General features: G+C 31.4%; 2 protein-coding genes across 2 annotated transcripts; both read right to left on the bottom strand.

Moving 5' to 3' along the window:
* Nucleotides 1–369: 369 nt before the first annotated feature.
* On the bottom strand, nucleotides 370–1,113 carry LOC139855156 (uncharacterized). Its single transcript, XM_071844401.1, has 2 exons — nucleotides 980–1,113; nucleotides 370–880 (listed from the first exon to the last, which is right to left on the bottom strand). The coding sequence occupies exons 1-2, from the start codon at nucleotides 1,111–1,113 to the stop codon at nucleotides 370–372; spliced, it is 645 nt and encodes a 214-aa protein (XP_071700502.1).
* An 81-nt stretch (nucleotides 1,114–1,194) lies between these two features.
* Nucleotides 1,195–6,715, bottom strand: LOC139855155 (uncharacterized). The gene is made up of 4 exons (XM_071844400.1): nucleotides 6,668–6,715; nucleotides 1,989–2,052; nucleotides 1,722–1,895; nucleotides 1,195–1,523 (listed from the first exon to the last, which is right to left on the bottom strand). Exons 1-4 carry the CDS (start codon nucleotides 6,713–6,715, stop codon nucleotides 1,195–1,197), a joined length of 615 nt encoding a protein of 204 aa, XP_071700501.1.
* Between the last annotated feature and the right edge of the window lie 12,324 nt (nucleotides 6,716–19,039).

The following is a 19,039-nucleotide window of genomic DNA, read 5'->3' as shown; positions in this document are numbered from 1 at the left end:
CCATCATACATATCCATAATAACTCTAATATATCTACTTGGGATACCCCTAACATTAAGGGTCTTCCAGATCAGCTTTCGCGGTACGCAATCATAGGCCTTTTCCAAGTTTAAGAAGACCATCTCTAGACCCTTTTGTTTCTCCCTATACTTCTCCATAACGCTTCTTAAAATATGAATTACCTCCATCGAAGAGCACCCTGGCATGAAACCAAATTAGTTTTCGAAAACCGTAGTTTCGCGTCTAAGTCTAGTCTCAATCACTCTCTCCCAAAGCTTCATAGTATGACTAAGTAATTTTATGCCTCTATAATTACCACTGATTTGGGCATCCCCTTTATTTGTAGATGGAGATAATCTCGCTGAATCTCTATTCCGTAGGCATTTTATAACTTCTAAGCGTCTTATTGCAAAGACACGTCAGCCACCTGACACCATCCTCGCCTAGGCACCGCCACGCCTCTATTTGAATCTGGTCTGGTCCAACAGCTTTGTTTCTACCCATCTTTCGTAGTGCCGATCTTACTTCTTCTTGACTGATTCTCCTACAGAAATTGTTGTTCTGGAATTGTCCTATTCCCAAGTCCTGCGGATCCTCTTGGCTCCCGGGTCCTTCACCCACGAAAAGATATTGGAAATACCCTTCCCATCTTTTCCTAATTTCGTCTTCCTTTACTATGGTTAGACCGGCTTCATCCTTGATAAACTTGATGTTATCTATATCCCTCCTCCTACGCTCCCTAGCATTAGCAATCCTGTAAATTTCATTTGATCCTTCTTTGGAGTCTAGTTTCCTATACAAAACTTCATATGCTTTATCTTTTGCACAGGCAACGGCCTTCTTAGCTTCTCTATTAGCTTCTTTATACCTTTCTTCTGCCCTAGTTTTGTCATCATGTGTCCCATCCCGGCATGTAATGAGCTCCTTAAACCTCAGTTTCTTAAGCGCGACTTTGGTTTGTACCTCATCACTAATCTACCATGATTCTCTATCAGACTTATGTCCACTCGATGTCCCTACTGCCACACCTAAGGTTTCCTTGGCAACATCTCTAATAGTTGATGCCAAACTATTCCACATCTGATTTGCGTCCCCATGAGTAACAGTATCCATTCCTACCTCTACTCTTTCCAAGACCGACACTTTAAACGTTTCGGCTTTCTCTTCATTCAGATTCTTCCAAAGGATCCTAGGTTAGTCGGGTCTCCCTCTCGTAGTAACCCGTCTCTGCAGAACCAAGTCCATAACCAAAAGTATGTGTTGGGTGGAACAGGTCCAGGTAGTCAGGGCTTTACAGTCTCTGCAGGCCCTAAGGTCCCCTTTGCAAAGCAGTAAATAATCAATCTGGGTACTATGACCCCCACTGTGGAAAGTTGCTAGCTGAGCTTCCGGCTTCCTGAAGAAAGAGTTTGCAACAACCAAATCGTGGGCAACAGCGAATTCGAGAATAGAGCATCCTTCTTCATTTCTAACTCCATACCCAAAGCCCTCATGGACACCCGCATATCCGTTCGAAATCGTTCCTATATGTCCATTAAGGTCTCCCCCAATAAGTAATCAATGATCAGCAGGGCAACTCCGCACAAATTCATCTAACGATTCCCAAAAGCGACTTTTTTCTTCTTCGCCTAAACCAGCATGAGGTGCGTAAGCGCAAATGACCATGTAGGACTCCTCCTAGATAACTAACCTAATCGACATAATTCTATCACTACACCTACCCACACCCACAATATTATCCTTATAACGGGGCCCTATAAAGATCCCTACCCTGTTTCTAGTTACTCTGGAACCCGAAAACCACAACTTGTAGTCGCCAATGTCAACCGCCTCTTCACCCCTCCATCTGGTCTCTTGAACACACAATATGTCCACTTTACTCTTAAGTAACGTCTCTACAAGTTCACGGGATTTGCTCGTCAAAGTTCCTACATTTCAACTACCTACTCTAATCCTAACACGAATATCTCTCCTCCCTCTAGACCTACCCGCCCCTAAGCTAATAGGACATGACCTCAAGTAACCATGTGTATGTGACGAGTTAATCTTACCCTATAAACAACACACTAGTAGAAAAGGAGTTACAAATAACCGAAATAAAAAAAGCGAGCAAAACGCTAACAATAGTACGTGTGCAAAATAACTATTAATAATTAATAAATCAATAATAGAAATAATAGGACTCAAACAAGCTAAAAAAAACTAAAGCTAGCTAACACTTGGAGTAAGAAAATTTTCTCCACGAAGAAAGCAGCAAAATAAAAGCAAAAGCAAGTAGCAAAGTTAATTTTAAACAAAAATTAAATGATGCTACACAATAAAGTAGAAATATTACGAATATTATTATTATAATTATAATAAATATAGATATATATAGTAAAGCAAATAGGCAAGGGGAAACAGGCGTAAACTAATCACAGAGAGGAGAAAAGAGAGTTAACCGCCAAGGAGTTAATCTCCAGTGACAGCCAGCCGTCGTCGGAAAACGAAAAGTAACCCGTGAACCAAAAAATGATTGCTTCCTATGAGAAAATCGTTCCTGAGCCAGAAAAACTTAAGCTATTGAAGCTCAATCGCAGGGAAAAGACCGGGAAACGCTTGAACAGTGGCCGGAAAACCACTTCCGGCAGTTGACTCTTGGTGGCGCGTGATATACCAAACACCGGCTAGATCGATCTTGTTTTACTCGTTATGTGATTGTGAGTTGAATGAGAGTGTTCGTGTCACTTTATTATTTGAGATTTGATATTTATTTTACAGCCCAAAATTCTTGAGATGGTTATGGGGTTTGATGTGTGTATGTATATATGTGTATGTATATATATATATATATATATATATATATATATATATATATATATATATATATTTAATCAAGAGGGAAACACTTTTTTGGGGAGAAGTAATTTTTTTCGTCATTTTTTTTGAACTTTTTTTTGCAGGCATTAAGATCACATGAAAATTATGAAGATTTAAAAAAGACACTTCATGATGAATGTTATTATTTTGACGGGAAAAAGCTCGAAGAAATAAATGATAACATTCATTGCAACGAATGTTTTGCTTCTGAATTTTTTTTAGGGTTTAAAAATCAGGGTTTAAAAATTAGGGGTTAAAAATTAGTAGCTATTAGAGTTTAGAAATGAGAAAATTGGATAAATGGTCCCTGTGGTTTACATGAAATGGGGTAAATGGTCCCTGATGTTCATTTTCGAGGTTCGTGGTCCTTGTGGTTTACATAGCCGGTGTAAATGGTCCTTGTCGGTAACAGCCGTTAAAAATGTCTGTTAACTTTAGTCATGTGCGATGCATGTGAGGGTAAAATCGTCATTTAGTATTTCTCTTACTTTTCCTTTTCTATTTTCTTTTCTTGTTTTCTTCTCCATGTTATTAATTAAACCCACCAACAATAAAAATGCTTCTCACAAGTTTAAGCACGTGACCAACACCACTTGATTTCATTTCCTTTTTAATTTCCATTTTGTGGGTTATCACGTTTTGTGACGATCGCTCCAAATCCATATGGACGAACACGTCATTCATCGATTTCATTGCGAGGTATTTGACCTCTATATGATACATTTTGTAAACATTGCATTCTTTTGAAAAGGCACACCATAAATGAATATTTAAATCAAAGGTTTTCAACATCTGATGATTTCTACATATAGACAATCACCGTAAATAATAGTTTACAATAGTACTTCCGTTGACAATGCAGTCAAAATAAGATACATGGTGATGATTTGGTGAATGCAACGTTTCCTTGAAAAATATGCCATGTAAGACTCCGTGCTCATAGCTTGTCTAATATATAAGCAAACAGCGGAAGACTTCTAGGGAACCTGAGAATAAACATGCTAACAAGTGTCAACACAAAGGTTGGTGAGTTCATAGTTTTAATGTTTTGCATAATCTGTACATAAAGGTGGATCACAAGATTTCAGTTGTTTCATCCAGAAACGTTTATCAAAATATTCTACGAAATTGAGCACCCTGGTAACTAAACTTAACGTATATATAATTTGTACCCTTTGTATAATCATCTTAATAATACACGCAAACCAACGTGTACGCTTCTCAAATAGCATACGTCCGTTAAAAGGCTAGTGCTCTAGCTCGAACGGGGATATCAAGCCTTATGGATCCATATACTACTACCCGCGCCCACCAGTTCTTATAACTGGCAGTTACTAGTTACCAAAGCTAAGGGATTTTCGGTTCAAACTCGGTGTAGAATTTAGTATGTACTTGTGTCCATTGTTTAAAATAAAGTGCATGTATTCTCAGCCCAAAAATATATATTGCAAAAGCATTTAAAAAGGGAGCAAATGAAACTCACCTTAGCAGCATATAAAGTCGTTCACCAAAATGTGACTGAAACTCGGAATACCAAATAACCGTATATCTAAACCTAGAGAACATATGTTGGTCAATAAATGTCTATCAAGCTAGGTCAGGTCATAGTGTATCACAATCCTAATGCTCGAGATCGAACTACAAAAGTTTATCAAAAGTCATTTCAAAAAGTCATTCTGACTTAATACTATAGTTGAATGATCATGGCAATCGAAACATTTTAACATTTCACATAGTTTCCCAATTCTTGTAAAATTAGTCTATAGTTTTTATAAGGCTTTAAAACATGATAAAACAGTCAATTTTGACAATTGTTCAACAAAACGAGACGTGCCTTAAATAAGGATTCATTTACTCGGCTGGTAATATTTAAAAATCCATTTTATCAATCTCGTAAACAAGTTGTTTAAATCTTAATTGCAGATTCAAAAGCAATTTTAATTAACGTTGATCATAATTCAGTTGCCCATATCTTTTAATTCGTTCATCGAAATTTCGCGATTTCTAAATGAAAAGTTATTGATTTTTCGCCAGCTTTCCAAAAACATGCATATCATATACCTTTTATCAGTAATATATATATTAAATTCATGATTCATCATAAACTGTTTAACGACAAAATTTAGCATACAATCATGCATAAACATATATACTCGAGCACTAGACATGGATACACAATTAATATATAAAAGATAAGATATAAATACTTACGTATCAATATTGAGATTCAATATTGTAGGAAAGTACGTAGACGCAACAGAGATGATAAACACTAGATTTGATTCACAAATATACCCTCGAACATTACCCATAACCTCCTTAGCAATAACCCATAATTTCCTTAGCTCTATCCCGCTCAAAAACCCATTTTGAAGGTGACACGCTCATAACCTCGTCGTAGTATTTTATGTATATATACTACTAATAATAATATTATAATAAGATTAATAATAATAATATTATATTAATCTTAATAATAATAATAATAATAATAATAATAATAGTAATAAAATAAATAATAATAGTATGTGGAGACCAGATCGAGCTTTTATAGTATGTGGCCTGCTACAGTACCTCATGCGATCGCATGAGTTTTCAGTGTTTTTGCCATGCGATCGCATGGCCACCTTATCCGTTTTTGTTTGCTAGTTCGTCGACATCAAATAGCGTACTGTATCAAATAGTACTGTAGCAATAGTGTACTGTAGCAAATAGTGTTTTATTGTAGTAAATAGTGTTTACTGTAGCACTGTAGCAAAGTACGGTGTAAATAGTGTTACTGTAGCAAATAGTGCTACTGTAGCAAATAGTGTACTGTAGCACTGCATTCGTTTTCACTGTAGCACTGTAGCAAAGTACGGTTTCACTGTAGTAAATAGTGATTTACTGTAGCAAATAGTGTTTTACTGTAGTAAATAGTGTTTTACTGTAGCAAAGTCATTTTTACTGTAGCAAATAGTGTTTTACTGTAGGAAAGTTGTTTTTACTTGTACATATATATATATATATACATACATATAATTGTTCATGAATCGTCGAGAGCAGTCAAATGTAATTGAATACATGAAATAGTTCTAAAATTTTGAGATTCAACTTCATAGACTTTGCTTATCGTGTCAGAAACGTTAAAGATTAAGTTTAAATTTGGTCAGAAATTTCCGGGTCATCACACGTTTATACTCCCCTTGCCATTTCGTTAGGATCTGATTCTAGATCTACAACAAAACTCTTTGAGAAAATCATGGCCGATGATATGCCCGAATCGGACGATTTATTTATGCGGTGTCGTTAGGTCGCAAAACGTCAATTTAAGATATCAACAGAAGAAGTTTATTGTTTAATTTATATATTGTTGGGCCTAAATCTATTATTCATTCCTATGGGTTAGCAAGGGCAAATATGACCTAGGGTCGTTCCTTGAGCGGTCGAATTTGAAACGGAGCATATCCAGATAATTTAGTAATTAAGATGGATTTGTACACAATTTAATATCCAAGACTAGTGGCTAGGTACATCTTGTGTGGAGAGGCAGGATCCTTTTGGTCCCAATAAATTGACGACTGTTTAGAAAATCCAACAACCAAGTCCAACCGGTTTATTCTAGACACCACTTTATCTGGAATATCAAATTATGTAAAGGCAATAGTTGGGTTGATAATTTATATAATTGTAATTAAGATATTAAAGCAATATAATTAAAATAAGCTAGCTAGCATGCAACAGCTAAGGACAGAGAAGATGTGGTTCACCATGATTTAAGATAACGTAGTGTCGGGATGATTGCGAGACACTCATTGGATATATATACCTCAGTGTGAACACTAGATTCCCTACTAAGCGATTTCCCGATTGGCATGTCACGAGGAACTAGGCTTTGAAGATTCTGATCGGATGGGCTATGCTCAACTCCCGACGCTTTATCCGGTTTAAGGATATAAGCGGCCCATCTTGGATGCAATGCATACCTTGGGCGCACGAATAAAGTAGCATAGCTATATATAGAATATCCAACCTTTCTTAACACCTTGGTGTATCACCCAAGTGAGTGGTTATGATTGTGTTTCGAATCCCTTTCTGTCAATGGTTTGGTAAAATCTAAGGGTTTGTAGACAAATTAGAACCTCTGATAGTTCTCAGTCATCCTTAAAGATTTATAAGCTTAGTTTGTATTGCAGTGCATTAAACTCCCATTTATGACTTAAACTAGCCCTTACTTAAGTCTACCCAATAAATCCCTTAGTTATCCACCATGTACTAGACTTATAGTGGTTCCATAGCTTCTAACCTTGACCATGCTCAAGTGGTCCTATAGTACATCGACATGAGTCTTATACTCTTGACCAATGTCTTGATGTGGTCCTATGGTAATTCCACATGTACTTTATAGTATTTCCGATGGGTTCATACCTTGATCAATGTATAAAAACAGATAATTAATTACCTTATAATTGTCAACTTTATAAAAGGTTTTAATTACGTTTATTAGTGGAAGGACGATAATAACGAGGTTTAATATCATAGACAGAAAGCGAGTACGAAACGATAGTCATCCCTAACTAACATTATTAAATCATGGCAAACAATCAAGCAATTAATCACACATCATGGCAACAAGCATTTCTAATATTAATAAATCACAAACATTCAACAAGAATATTATAATAAATTAATAAAAGAAAAGGATAGATATTACCGAATAATGTCGGCAGAATAACACTTGTATTTCTTCATAATATCCATAGCGTTACAATGCTTGATAGCTTCTACTACTAACTACATACTATTCTCCTATTGATCACTAGAGTGCGACAATAGAGAGATAATTATTTTCCTAATCTCTGTACTTTTCTCTCTCTAGAATCTAGAGAGAGAAAGTAGAGAGAAAACTAATCTCCTATAGATAACTAGAGAGCGACTATAGAGAGATATTTGAGAGAGAAGTGAAGAATTGTTGTGTGTTAAAATGAATGCAAAAAGCTCTTTAAATAGGCAAAAATTTCCTGGCAAACGGCTAGCAGGCCATTTAGCAAGCTGTTTGGCAAGGCCATTTGCCAAGGAAATCCATTTTTGGTGCCCATTTGCTGGCAGGCCATTTTCCCTTATGGGCAAGCCGTTTGGCAAGCCGTTTGCTGGATCGTAACTTGTCTTTCACCGTTTTCGCTCTAGAATCTTCGTTTTAGCTCCGTTTTTGACGATTCTTGCGCCCACGCGTTCGTAATTGAATATCCTACAACATGAGATTAAGTAAATAAACTTTTCCAAAAATTATAAAATAAGTTATTTAAACGCGAGTTAATCGTCTTAGCCGGTTTTGCTCGTTTTTCCTCGTTTTTCATCCGTTTTTAGTGGTTCTTGAAACATAGCCTTTGTAATTACTAAATCTACCAAATTAACCAACAGTGATTATTTTGCCGATAAAGTTTGAAACTTTATGGTTTTAGGGCTAAATATCGGGGGTATAAACGAGACTTTTTGGCCGATATCAGCCGAAAAAACGAACCATCACAACTAACTCCGGCGCCGGAGATACCGATCAGATCAATCACATCGCTTACGATGGAGATAACAGTTGATGGCGACAGAGATAACGACGGAGAAGAGGTGGCTGTTGAGTGAAGGACCCACATTCTAGATTCAACCAAAGTAACAGATCTGGGTCGTGAAATCTGTGAAGACCCGTCCTAATCCATCCGGACGAAGTCCATATCGATTATAAACGATTCACAACAGTTGATTACATCGTGAGGTACTTGACCTCTATATGATACATTTTACAAACATTGCATTCGTTTTTTTGAAAATACAATCTTTCATTACATCGAAAGTTGACGGCATGCATACCATTTCATAATATATCTAACTATAATTGACTTAATAATAATTCTGATGAACTTGACGACTCGAATGCAATGTCTTTTGAAATATGACATGAATGACTCCAAATAATATCTCTAAAATGAGCAAATGCATAGCGGAAGATTTCTTTCATACCTGAGAATAAACATGCTTTTAAGTGTCAACCAAAAGGTTGGTGAGTTCATTAGTTTATCATAAATAATCATTTCATAACTTTAATAGACCACAAGATTTCATATTTCCATTTCTCATAAACATACGTCCCATGCATAGAGACAAAAATATCATTCATATGGATTGAACACCTGGTAATCGACATTCACAATATGCATATAAGAATATCCCCATCATTCCGGGATCCTCCTTCGGACATGATATAAATTTCGAAGTTCTAAAGCATCCGGTACTTTGGATGGGGCGTGTTAGGCCCGATAGATCTATCTTTAGGATTCGCGTCAATTAGGGTGCATGTTCCCTAATTCTTAGATTACCAGACTAAAAAGGGGCATATTCGATTTAATAATCCAACCATAGAATGTAGTTTCGATCACTTGTGTCTATTTCGTAAAGCATTTATAAAAGCAGCGCATGTATTCTCAGTCCCAAAAATATATATTGCAAAAGCATTTAAAAAGGGAGCAAATGAAACTCACAATACTGTATTTTGTAGTAAAAATACTGTGACGACCCGAAAATTTTCGACCAAATTTAAACTTGATCTTTATATGTTCCGACACGGTAAGCAAAGTTTGGAATGCTGATTCTTAAAATTTTTGAAATTATTTACATTAATTCATTTAACCTCAGACCGTGCCCGATGATTCACGAACTATTGTTAGTAAATAAAAATGTATATATATATATATATATATATATATATGATATTATTATGTACCCATATATGATTTTTATTAGTAATTATTAATATATGGATATATAAAATGTACAAATAATAAATATTCAATGAAAGTTGTTATATAATATAGTACATGATTAATAATTACATAAGTAATAACATATACATAATAGTTGTAGTAATATCATTACTTTCACTATATTTATTAAAGATACATAACAATAGTAATAACATGTTTATACGAAGCAGATTTGGTGGATTTTTTGTTAAGTAAAATGAGTGGGTTATGAATTTAATTGCTAAAATTTTTGATTTGGGAAGATAGGATTTTGATTTGAATTTGGGTTTGGGTTAAAGTTTAGATTTGAGAATGGAAATGAATTTAGTGTTGATTAGGGTTTGGGATTTGGGAATTTGAGAAAGATGAATGAATGTGGATGATGGTAGAAGAATGAAGAAGGTAAGGATGAAGGGGATTGTAAATGACTAAAACACCCTCATGTGCTCGACATGTGACTGAAGTTAATGGAATTTTTTAACGTTCGTCAGTCAGAGGGACGAAATCAGCAACATTTTCATACCACGAGGAGGAAATCCATCGAAAAAAAAGCATAGGGACTAAATCAACATTTTGATACAAACCACAGGGACTATTTCAGCAATTTTGTCTTTATTTAAATACAATTTGACACATATAAATTGTTATACTATTATTATTATTATCATATTTATATTATTACAATTAGTATTAATAGTATTAATATTAATATTAATAATATTATTGTTATTTATTATTAAAAGGTTAATTATAATTTATCAAATATATAGGTAAATGTAATAGATATACATATAACGATGGATACATATATATACAGATATATAGGTAACATACATATACGTAGTATATACTGATAAATAAGCAATCATTATTAATTTTAGTTAGATTATTACTATTAATGTATTTATAATTATTATTTATATAAAAAAAATTATTTAAGATTACTACAAACACCTTTAACTGTTATAAGTTTGTTTGCTATCTTATATTACATATATATCAGAATCAAATGAACGTACGATTTTACTTACCTATTTTGTCTGTTGTAATATTTTCTCCATTTTATGTTTTTGATTGTAAAACCGTCGACATCCATACCATTATACAATTCAATCAATTAGATTGTTAAATCACTCGAATTATTTTTTTTCACTAACACTAACAACTACACAAACTCAATTATCATATCATTATCTTATATATATACATATATATGATAACACTTATACATACATGTGAAATAACCATCATCAATCTCTCCTTTTTCTCTCTTAAGTATGATCGTGAACCACCTTCTTCTTCAAACACCTGCAACCTTCTGTTTCCTGTTTGATCATAACCGAACCAATAATCGCCCTAAACTGCAGACCTGGTGCAACGGTGAACCTCCACCTCACAACCACCTTCTTCTCCACCATCACCACCTTTCTCTCTCTCTCTCTCTCTCTCTCTCTCTTAAACTCCAACATAAACCACATACACAAACCTGCTGCTACTTCCTGTTAACATGTTGATTTAAACTACCATCGAGGCCCCCTGCAACTCCTTCTACTTTATGTTTGGTTGCTGCTACTGTCTTGTTTTTGTTTCCTTCTGTTTCCCTGGATTAACCGAACACCAACACCATCGATATATTACTGTTATCGCTGTTCCTTCTTGTTCGCTATTGCAGCTGCTATTTCCAGCTTCTGTTTTCATTCCTGTTATAACAACGATGATGACTTGATGATGATGAAACCGTGATTGTTTGATGGTTTTAAGGATGAGGATTACAAGGCTCGATGATGTTGGTGAAGATTATGATAATACCGTATGAAGATGATGACGTTATGATGGTGAATTCATGATGATAAGGGTGAACGATAATGAATGATGATGATGATTAGTGGGGATCGAGCTGTATATGCCTCCTTTTTGAAACCCCACGCGTTTCTTTTTCTTTTATTAGGTATAAAGAAGATTTTTTTTATTTTATTTTTTTATTTATATATTATCTATATCTTATTATTATTATGATATTTATTATAAATATAATTAAGTCTTATAATTAATCATAAAAACAGACTTAGAGTGATGGCTGGGTGTTGGTGCGAATGAGTGGGAGGTCTCGGGTTCGATTTCCGGCTCGAGTAGTTTACTATTTTTTTTTTAGCATTTAAAGGTAGTTCATTTATTAACTTATTATTATTATTATTATTATTATTATTATTATTATTATTATTATTATTATTATTATTATTATTATTATTCTTATTATGTTGATTTTTATTATTATTAATATCAAGATTTTTATTATTTTCATTAATATAGTTTACATTACTATTATTAATATTATTATTATTATTACAAATAACATTTTTAAAAAAATTATCATTTCAATAAATATTAAGGATTATTATAATTATTATTAGTGTTATTTTAGGGACACTATCGCTATTTTATCACTATTACTACTATAATTATTATTATCAACCGTATTATTATTATTGAAATTATCATTATAATTCAACACAACTTTTATTACTATTTATGTAAAAATATATTTATAAGTAACATTTCATATGAATTAATTACATTAACAATCTGTATATAAATAATCATATATATACACCCAGTTAGGTATTTTAAAAAAATATATAGATATAAAACTATAAGAATAATAATCATTTCCAAATAGATATATACAAATTAATTATATGATATATAAAGTTATAACATGTGAAGTTGTTCGATTACAACAATGTATATTAATAAAAAAAATACAATTGATATAGGTTCATGAATCCAAGACCAATCCTGCATTGTTCAATATAGTCGTATGTATTTTTACTACAAAATACATTAGGTGAGTTTCATTTGCTCCCTTTTTAATTGCTTTTGCAATATATATTTTTGGGCTGAGAATACATGCGCTGTTTTATAAATGTTTTACGAAATAGGCACAAGTACTAAAACAAATTCTACGTGGGTTTAAACCAGAAATATACCCTTAGCTTGGTAACATTAAACTACTTGTCTATGTACGGTAGGCGCGAACCCTAAAGATAGATCTATTGGGCCTAACAAACCCCATCCTGACTATTGGATGCTTTAGTACTTCGAAATTATATTAAACACACCTGATCTGGTGTACTTTAGAGGGTAAAACATGAACGTTAAGGCTTGTTACCGGGTGCCTACAACTTATAGAATACTTTTATACACTTGCGAGTGTACATATATTTATAAACAGAAATCTTGTGGTCTATTAATATATTGAAATGATTGTTATGATAAACCTATGAACTCACCAACCTTTTGGTTGACACTTTTAAGCATGTTTATTCTCAGGTACGAATTAAGTCTTCCGCTGTGCATTTGCTCATTCTAAAGATATTACTTGGAGTCATTCATGGCGTATTTAGGTCAGTACCTCGCAATGGGACCAGATGTTGATGACTTCGTCCGGATGGATTAGGACGGGTCATTACAAATACATATGACGACATTGAACAACTGAACGATGCAGGGTTGGCCTTGGATTCACGAACCTATATCATTTGTTTATATATTAATACATATTCTCGTAATCGAATAAATCTATTTATTATTAATAGTGTATTTGTTATATTTATAAGTTTCATTATTTATTTATACATTTTCATTTTATATAAATAAAGATATTACTATAATTAAGTTATGTATTTTGAATATATCTTTGTATATAAAAAAAATCTTTATTCTTACACCTATAGTCTTAACGTCGTTAGTAAAACTTTTATTTTTATATTAATAAACTATTTTTAATAATAATAATATTGATAGTTTTATTGATAACCTTAGTAAAACTGATAGTAATGATAGTAAATTTTTATAATAATTGTATTAATGATGATAATCATAATATTACTAACGATAATATTAATGATAATACTTATAACAATATTAAGGATAAATATAATATTAATAATTATAAATATATTGATAATACTAATATTAATTACGATATTGTTAAAATTGATACTTATGTTAATAATAATAATACTAATACTAATAATTACAAAAAAAAATATTAATACCAATCATAATCATATCAACAATATTAACAATGATAATATTAATACTTATGTTAATGATATCAATAATAATTCTATAAATTTTATTAATACCACTTTTATTAATCTTGCTATAATAACTATAATAATACTACCTAAATGATAACCTTAACAATAATAATTACATTAATAATACTTATAATATTAATAATAATAATAATAATAATAATAATAATCAAGATTACACCACTTATAATTATACAAATAATAATAATACTAATACCTATAATACTTATATTAATTATAATAATTGAATAATAATAATAATAATAACAATATTAAGAATAATATTAACAATATCAAAAAATTAGAAAAATGGAAACTACCTTAAGAACTCTTTAAAAAGAAGAAACTGCCCCAAGCAAGAATTGAACCCGTGACCTCTCGTAAACTCGAAACATCCCAAACCACTACTCCATAACTGCTTTTCTGTTATAACCCGAATTCAGTTTTATATAACCTATCTTTCTATCCTTACAATTTTCTCCTTCTTCTCCAACATGATCGACCAGAGAGCAAACCACCATTCCTTTAATTGATTAAACGAATTAGGATTTTATTTGACTTAGGTTTAACAAGTGTTGGATTCTTCTATAAAATTAAACAAACAAATAAAAAAAAATAGAAACAGAAAAAAAAACACAGCTGCTGTCGCAGCTCTCTTTAAAAAAAAAATATTGATTTTCGAATTGAAGGCTGTTTTAGATAAAGATTATAAAACGAATTATGTTTCAAATAACTCCTAAAAACTTTCCAATTCATCAATTAAACTCAAAACGTAACATTGAACTCGAATTTAATCAAGAACACAACGTTGACTTTTAAGTTTTAAAAACTTTGACTCAAGAATTGGGGCTTGATAGAACGAATTGGAACCTGAAATTTTGAGGAAACATTCATGGCGTGATTTAAAACACTTCTGCACTTTTAGATTTTTAAATATATTCGATTTTGAATTGGGTGTAATAGCTTGCTACGAACAGATATATATATATATAAAAAAATATGTTTACACACCTGAACCTTTAAGAATTAGCAGTATATAAATAATTTTGATGATGAATAATTGATTATAGCAACAGACAAGCTCGATTGTTGAGGGAAAGAGAGCTCGACATAATATCACGAGTAGAAGAAAAATAGAGAAGAAAAAGAAAGCAGACAAAGAAATAAGGAAACTGATGATTGATATAAAATACGCTTAATTAACTGTATCTGCACACTATATATCAGTATTGTATATTAATCTTAATATTTAATAAATATATTAATAATATTAATACTTTTAATATTATAAATACTAATAATAAGATAATATTAATAATATAAAAATAACAATAGTACAACATTAATAATAATAACAGAAATAATAATAATAATAATAATAATAATAATAATAATAATAATAATAATAATAATAAGTAACCATACTAATAATACTAATAACAATAATAATATTAGTAATGACAATACTAGTGATTTTCAAATGGTAATACTAGTAACGATAATGATAATAATATTACTTATTAATGATACAAATATTCATAATATTAATGTTAGTTGTAACAATAATTACATAGTAATAATCTTAATCATAATAATAATAATAACGCTTATTCTAATAATAATAGTAATGATAATTAGGATAATTAATAATACTCAATAATATCAATACTTAACAATAACAATAATAATACTAATATTATTAATGATAATAATAATATTAGTAATAATAATAATACTATAACAATTTATATATATCAAATTCATATTTATAGAGTATATATTTAATATAATATTAATAACATTAGTATTGATTTTAATATTGAAAGTAATAACAATATAATTTTAGCAACTATATTTATAATTAAATTGAATATATCTGTATTACATAATAATTTTTATGTAATATAACTATATAATATACATTACACAATAACTTTTATATATATATATATATATATATATATATATATATATATATATATATATATATATATATATATATATATATACATTTTTTATTTACACATAATTGTTCGTGAATCATCGGACATGGTCAAAGGTCTAATGAATTCATAAAACAGTTCAAAGATTTTGAGACTCAGTTTAATAGGCTTTGCTTATCGTGTCGAAATCATATAAGATTAAGTTTAAGTTTGGTCGGAAATTCCCGGGTAATCACAGTACCTACCCGTTAAAGAAATTTCGTCCCGAAATTTGAGTGAGGTGGTCATGGCTAACAATAAAAATGTTTTCATGACGAATATGAGTTGATAAATTGAGTTTTATCATCATTGAGTAATATGGATAAAACATTTCATTTATGCGAAGGGTATGAGTGAAGCTATCATGAAAGAGTGAAATGAGTAAATGTAGATTCGTCATATCTTTTGACGTAGACAGGATTGAATTTAGAAAATAAGGTGCGTCTTAACTATTGACGTTGTCTTGGTTGAATTTCGGAATTCAAGGGATTTAAAGATACTCTTCAAAATCTAAAAGATTTGATTCTCCGGCGAGTAAGAAAATTAGGATTCTCTAATTAAATGCGGAGATCTGCCTTAATTTTTCTATCAGATATGTCACTATAAATTAACTTCTTCCGTTCCATTACTTTTACCATTCCTATACCCAATTCCCAAATTCAAAACTTTATGAAAAATGCTTAATCCGGCTCTGATCCTTGTCCTTTTTCTTACTATCGCAACAACCATTCTCCTTTTCCAACTTCCACCAGAAGAATCTGCTTACTTCTATTTTGCTCTTGGGGTTATAGTGCTTTTAATTTTTTCGTGTCTATATGTTGCGATAAACATTGATATTCACAGTTTGTAATTTATACGTTGTTATCGGGCTTTGTATCTCCCCTTATTTTTCAAGATCCCTATTTCTGTTTCCTATAATCATTGTCATCCACAGTTAATTCTCCCTCCTATTTGCTGTGATTAATACTCCAATTTCTATTTCGGAGCTTTGTCTCTTCGTTTCTTCTTCTTGCGGTTAGGCATCTCTTGTAATGGTCCAGAATTCGTAAGTATGGAGTTTTGAATGAACTTAATGTGCTAGACTAAAAAGAACGTAATAGCACGATTTGATTTATCAAATTATCAGAATCATTGAGAATAGAACTATCAAGAATGTACTTTCTTGATATGTTCAGAGGTTAAGCAGAATGAAAGAGTCACGTCACATGGCACATGATGACGTTATGATCTGTGAATCATCATGTCCCATTAGAAACTCAGCATGACTTACTGTAATATAATCACGTTGATCAAGTGTCATTATATTATACTAACTCATGCATCAGTTTCCAACATTACTTCAATAATATTCATATGTTAAGCTCGAAAGTTTACAGAATATAGAAACTAACAGTTTCTATATGATGTAACACTTATAGCACTAATAGATTAATGATTCAGATAAGAATAGTTATGAAAATATCTTCAAAAATATGGAGGATATTTATAATGAAAGATACGATGATATCTTGGAATTTTTGAATCAAGTTGTGATAAAGAAATACATTCATAATTCAAACTCGAATTTTTTTTTTTTAAAGAAATTTAGAAACTAAAGTATTTCCTTTATGACGTAATATAGATAGCAGGAAGAGATAAATAATTTTGGACAAGAATCTTTATGAAAATATCCTCAAAAATATCGAAGATATTTATGATGATATTTTGGAATTTCCAAGTTCGAAGGTTGATAAAGAAAAAAAAATTCCGTAAGATTTTAACATGACTTCGGAACAAGATATTCGTTGAAGGTTTCATTGGATCCAGAATTATCTGGATTCTTTGAATATATGGTATGGTCCTTTTATTTGTCCTTGGTCTTCTTCGTGGTTAGCTCAATCCGTTTTCCAGTTCAATTTTTTTTTTTTTGAGCTTTTCCAACATACTATTCTTTATCATCAAACTTCCGTTGATTAAGGTCGTTTACGGTTGTCTACGGTTTCTGCTACCTCATTCAACTTTTTCAACATTCGGAATATTGATTTGTAGACTGAGTACTATTCAGAATTTCAGAATAAAAGACCATAATTCTAAAAGATAAATGTTATACATATAACTGTTGATGTAGATATGCTGTGCGTTTTCAAAGTACTGATTGCTGACTCCCGATAATTGGTATGGCAGTTCTCGTTACAAGATGCGGATGAGTATGTGATAAGTTTTCAATGAATAAATATAATGATTTATCGGAGAGATTTAAACCAGGAAGCAACGAGGTTACTGGTACGTCTGCTGGTAATGTGGTAGAATATGAAAGGTTCCCCAGTAAATATAAAAGAGCACGCATATATATCAAGGTTAATAAGGTTGTTTCGAATGAAAAGTCAAAGTTGTCTTGCTGGAGCTGTGACAAGATTGGCTAATTTGAAAAGGAATTGCAAAATTATTTTTGGTAACAACAACGCCAAAGGAGCTAGCACAGATACGTGTTAAACGTTTACTCAGGTTCCGAGTATTTTTTAGGTGCATAAATATATGCATAAATATTTTCTTCCGTGGATGAAGTGCGGTTGGTTCATCCTCTTGATTGAGGTGTTTTCAAGAATCATGAAAAATTTGAACGCAGGTTGTAATCGTCGAGATACAAATGAGATTTTAAGATGAAATCAAGTGGCAACTTGAAGAATTGTTTAGTTTCATATGTTATAATCAATATTTTAATTCATTTTAATTGTCCAATGTCATTAGTCCACAGTCGATAGTCCACAATTAACAGTCCAATAATTCATATATAATTTAATATATAATATTCGAATTAATTAATACGTATCGTGACCCGTATTCGTCTCAGACTCGATCACAACTCAAAGTATATATTATTATAGAATCAACCTCAACCCTGTATAGAGAACTCGATCATTACTGCGTATAGAGTGTCTATGGTTATTCCAAATAATATATATATATATATATATATATATATATATATATATATATATATATATATATATATGCGACGATATGATATGTCAAAACCTTGTATACGTGTCCCGATATTTAAAGTGCGTAAAATAAATAACAGAAATTAAATAGCGATAAATAAAGTGCGTAAAGTAAATAACAGAAATTAAATGACGATAAATAAAAGTGCGAGAATGTAAATTGCGATAATTAAATTGCGATAAATAAAATGTAATCAGTTAGCTAGGAACAATTAGCTAGGAACAGTTAGCGTGGATTCTTAACAAAATTTCTCATAGTTAATTTGTTTGTTTCTAACAAATTTTATTTTGTCCAATGTTTTCTTCATTATGCCACTTGTCGGATTCTGATAGGTTAAAGTTCAAAT

The sequence above is a fragment of the Rutidosis leptorrhynchoides genome, chromosome 6, assembly GCF_046630445.1.
Source record: "Rutidosis leptorrhynchoides isolate AG116_Rl617_1_P2 chromosome 6, CSIRO_AGI_Rlap_v1, whole genome shotgun sequence".
Lineage (NCBI taxonomy): Eukaryota > Viridiplantae > Streptophyta > Magnoliopsida > Asterales > Asteraceae > Rutidosis > Rutidosis leptorrhynchoides.
The sequence above is the reverse complement of the archived record's forward strand: the minus strand, read 5'-3'. Positions and strand labels throughout refer to the sequence as shown.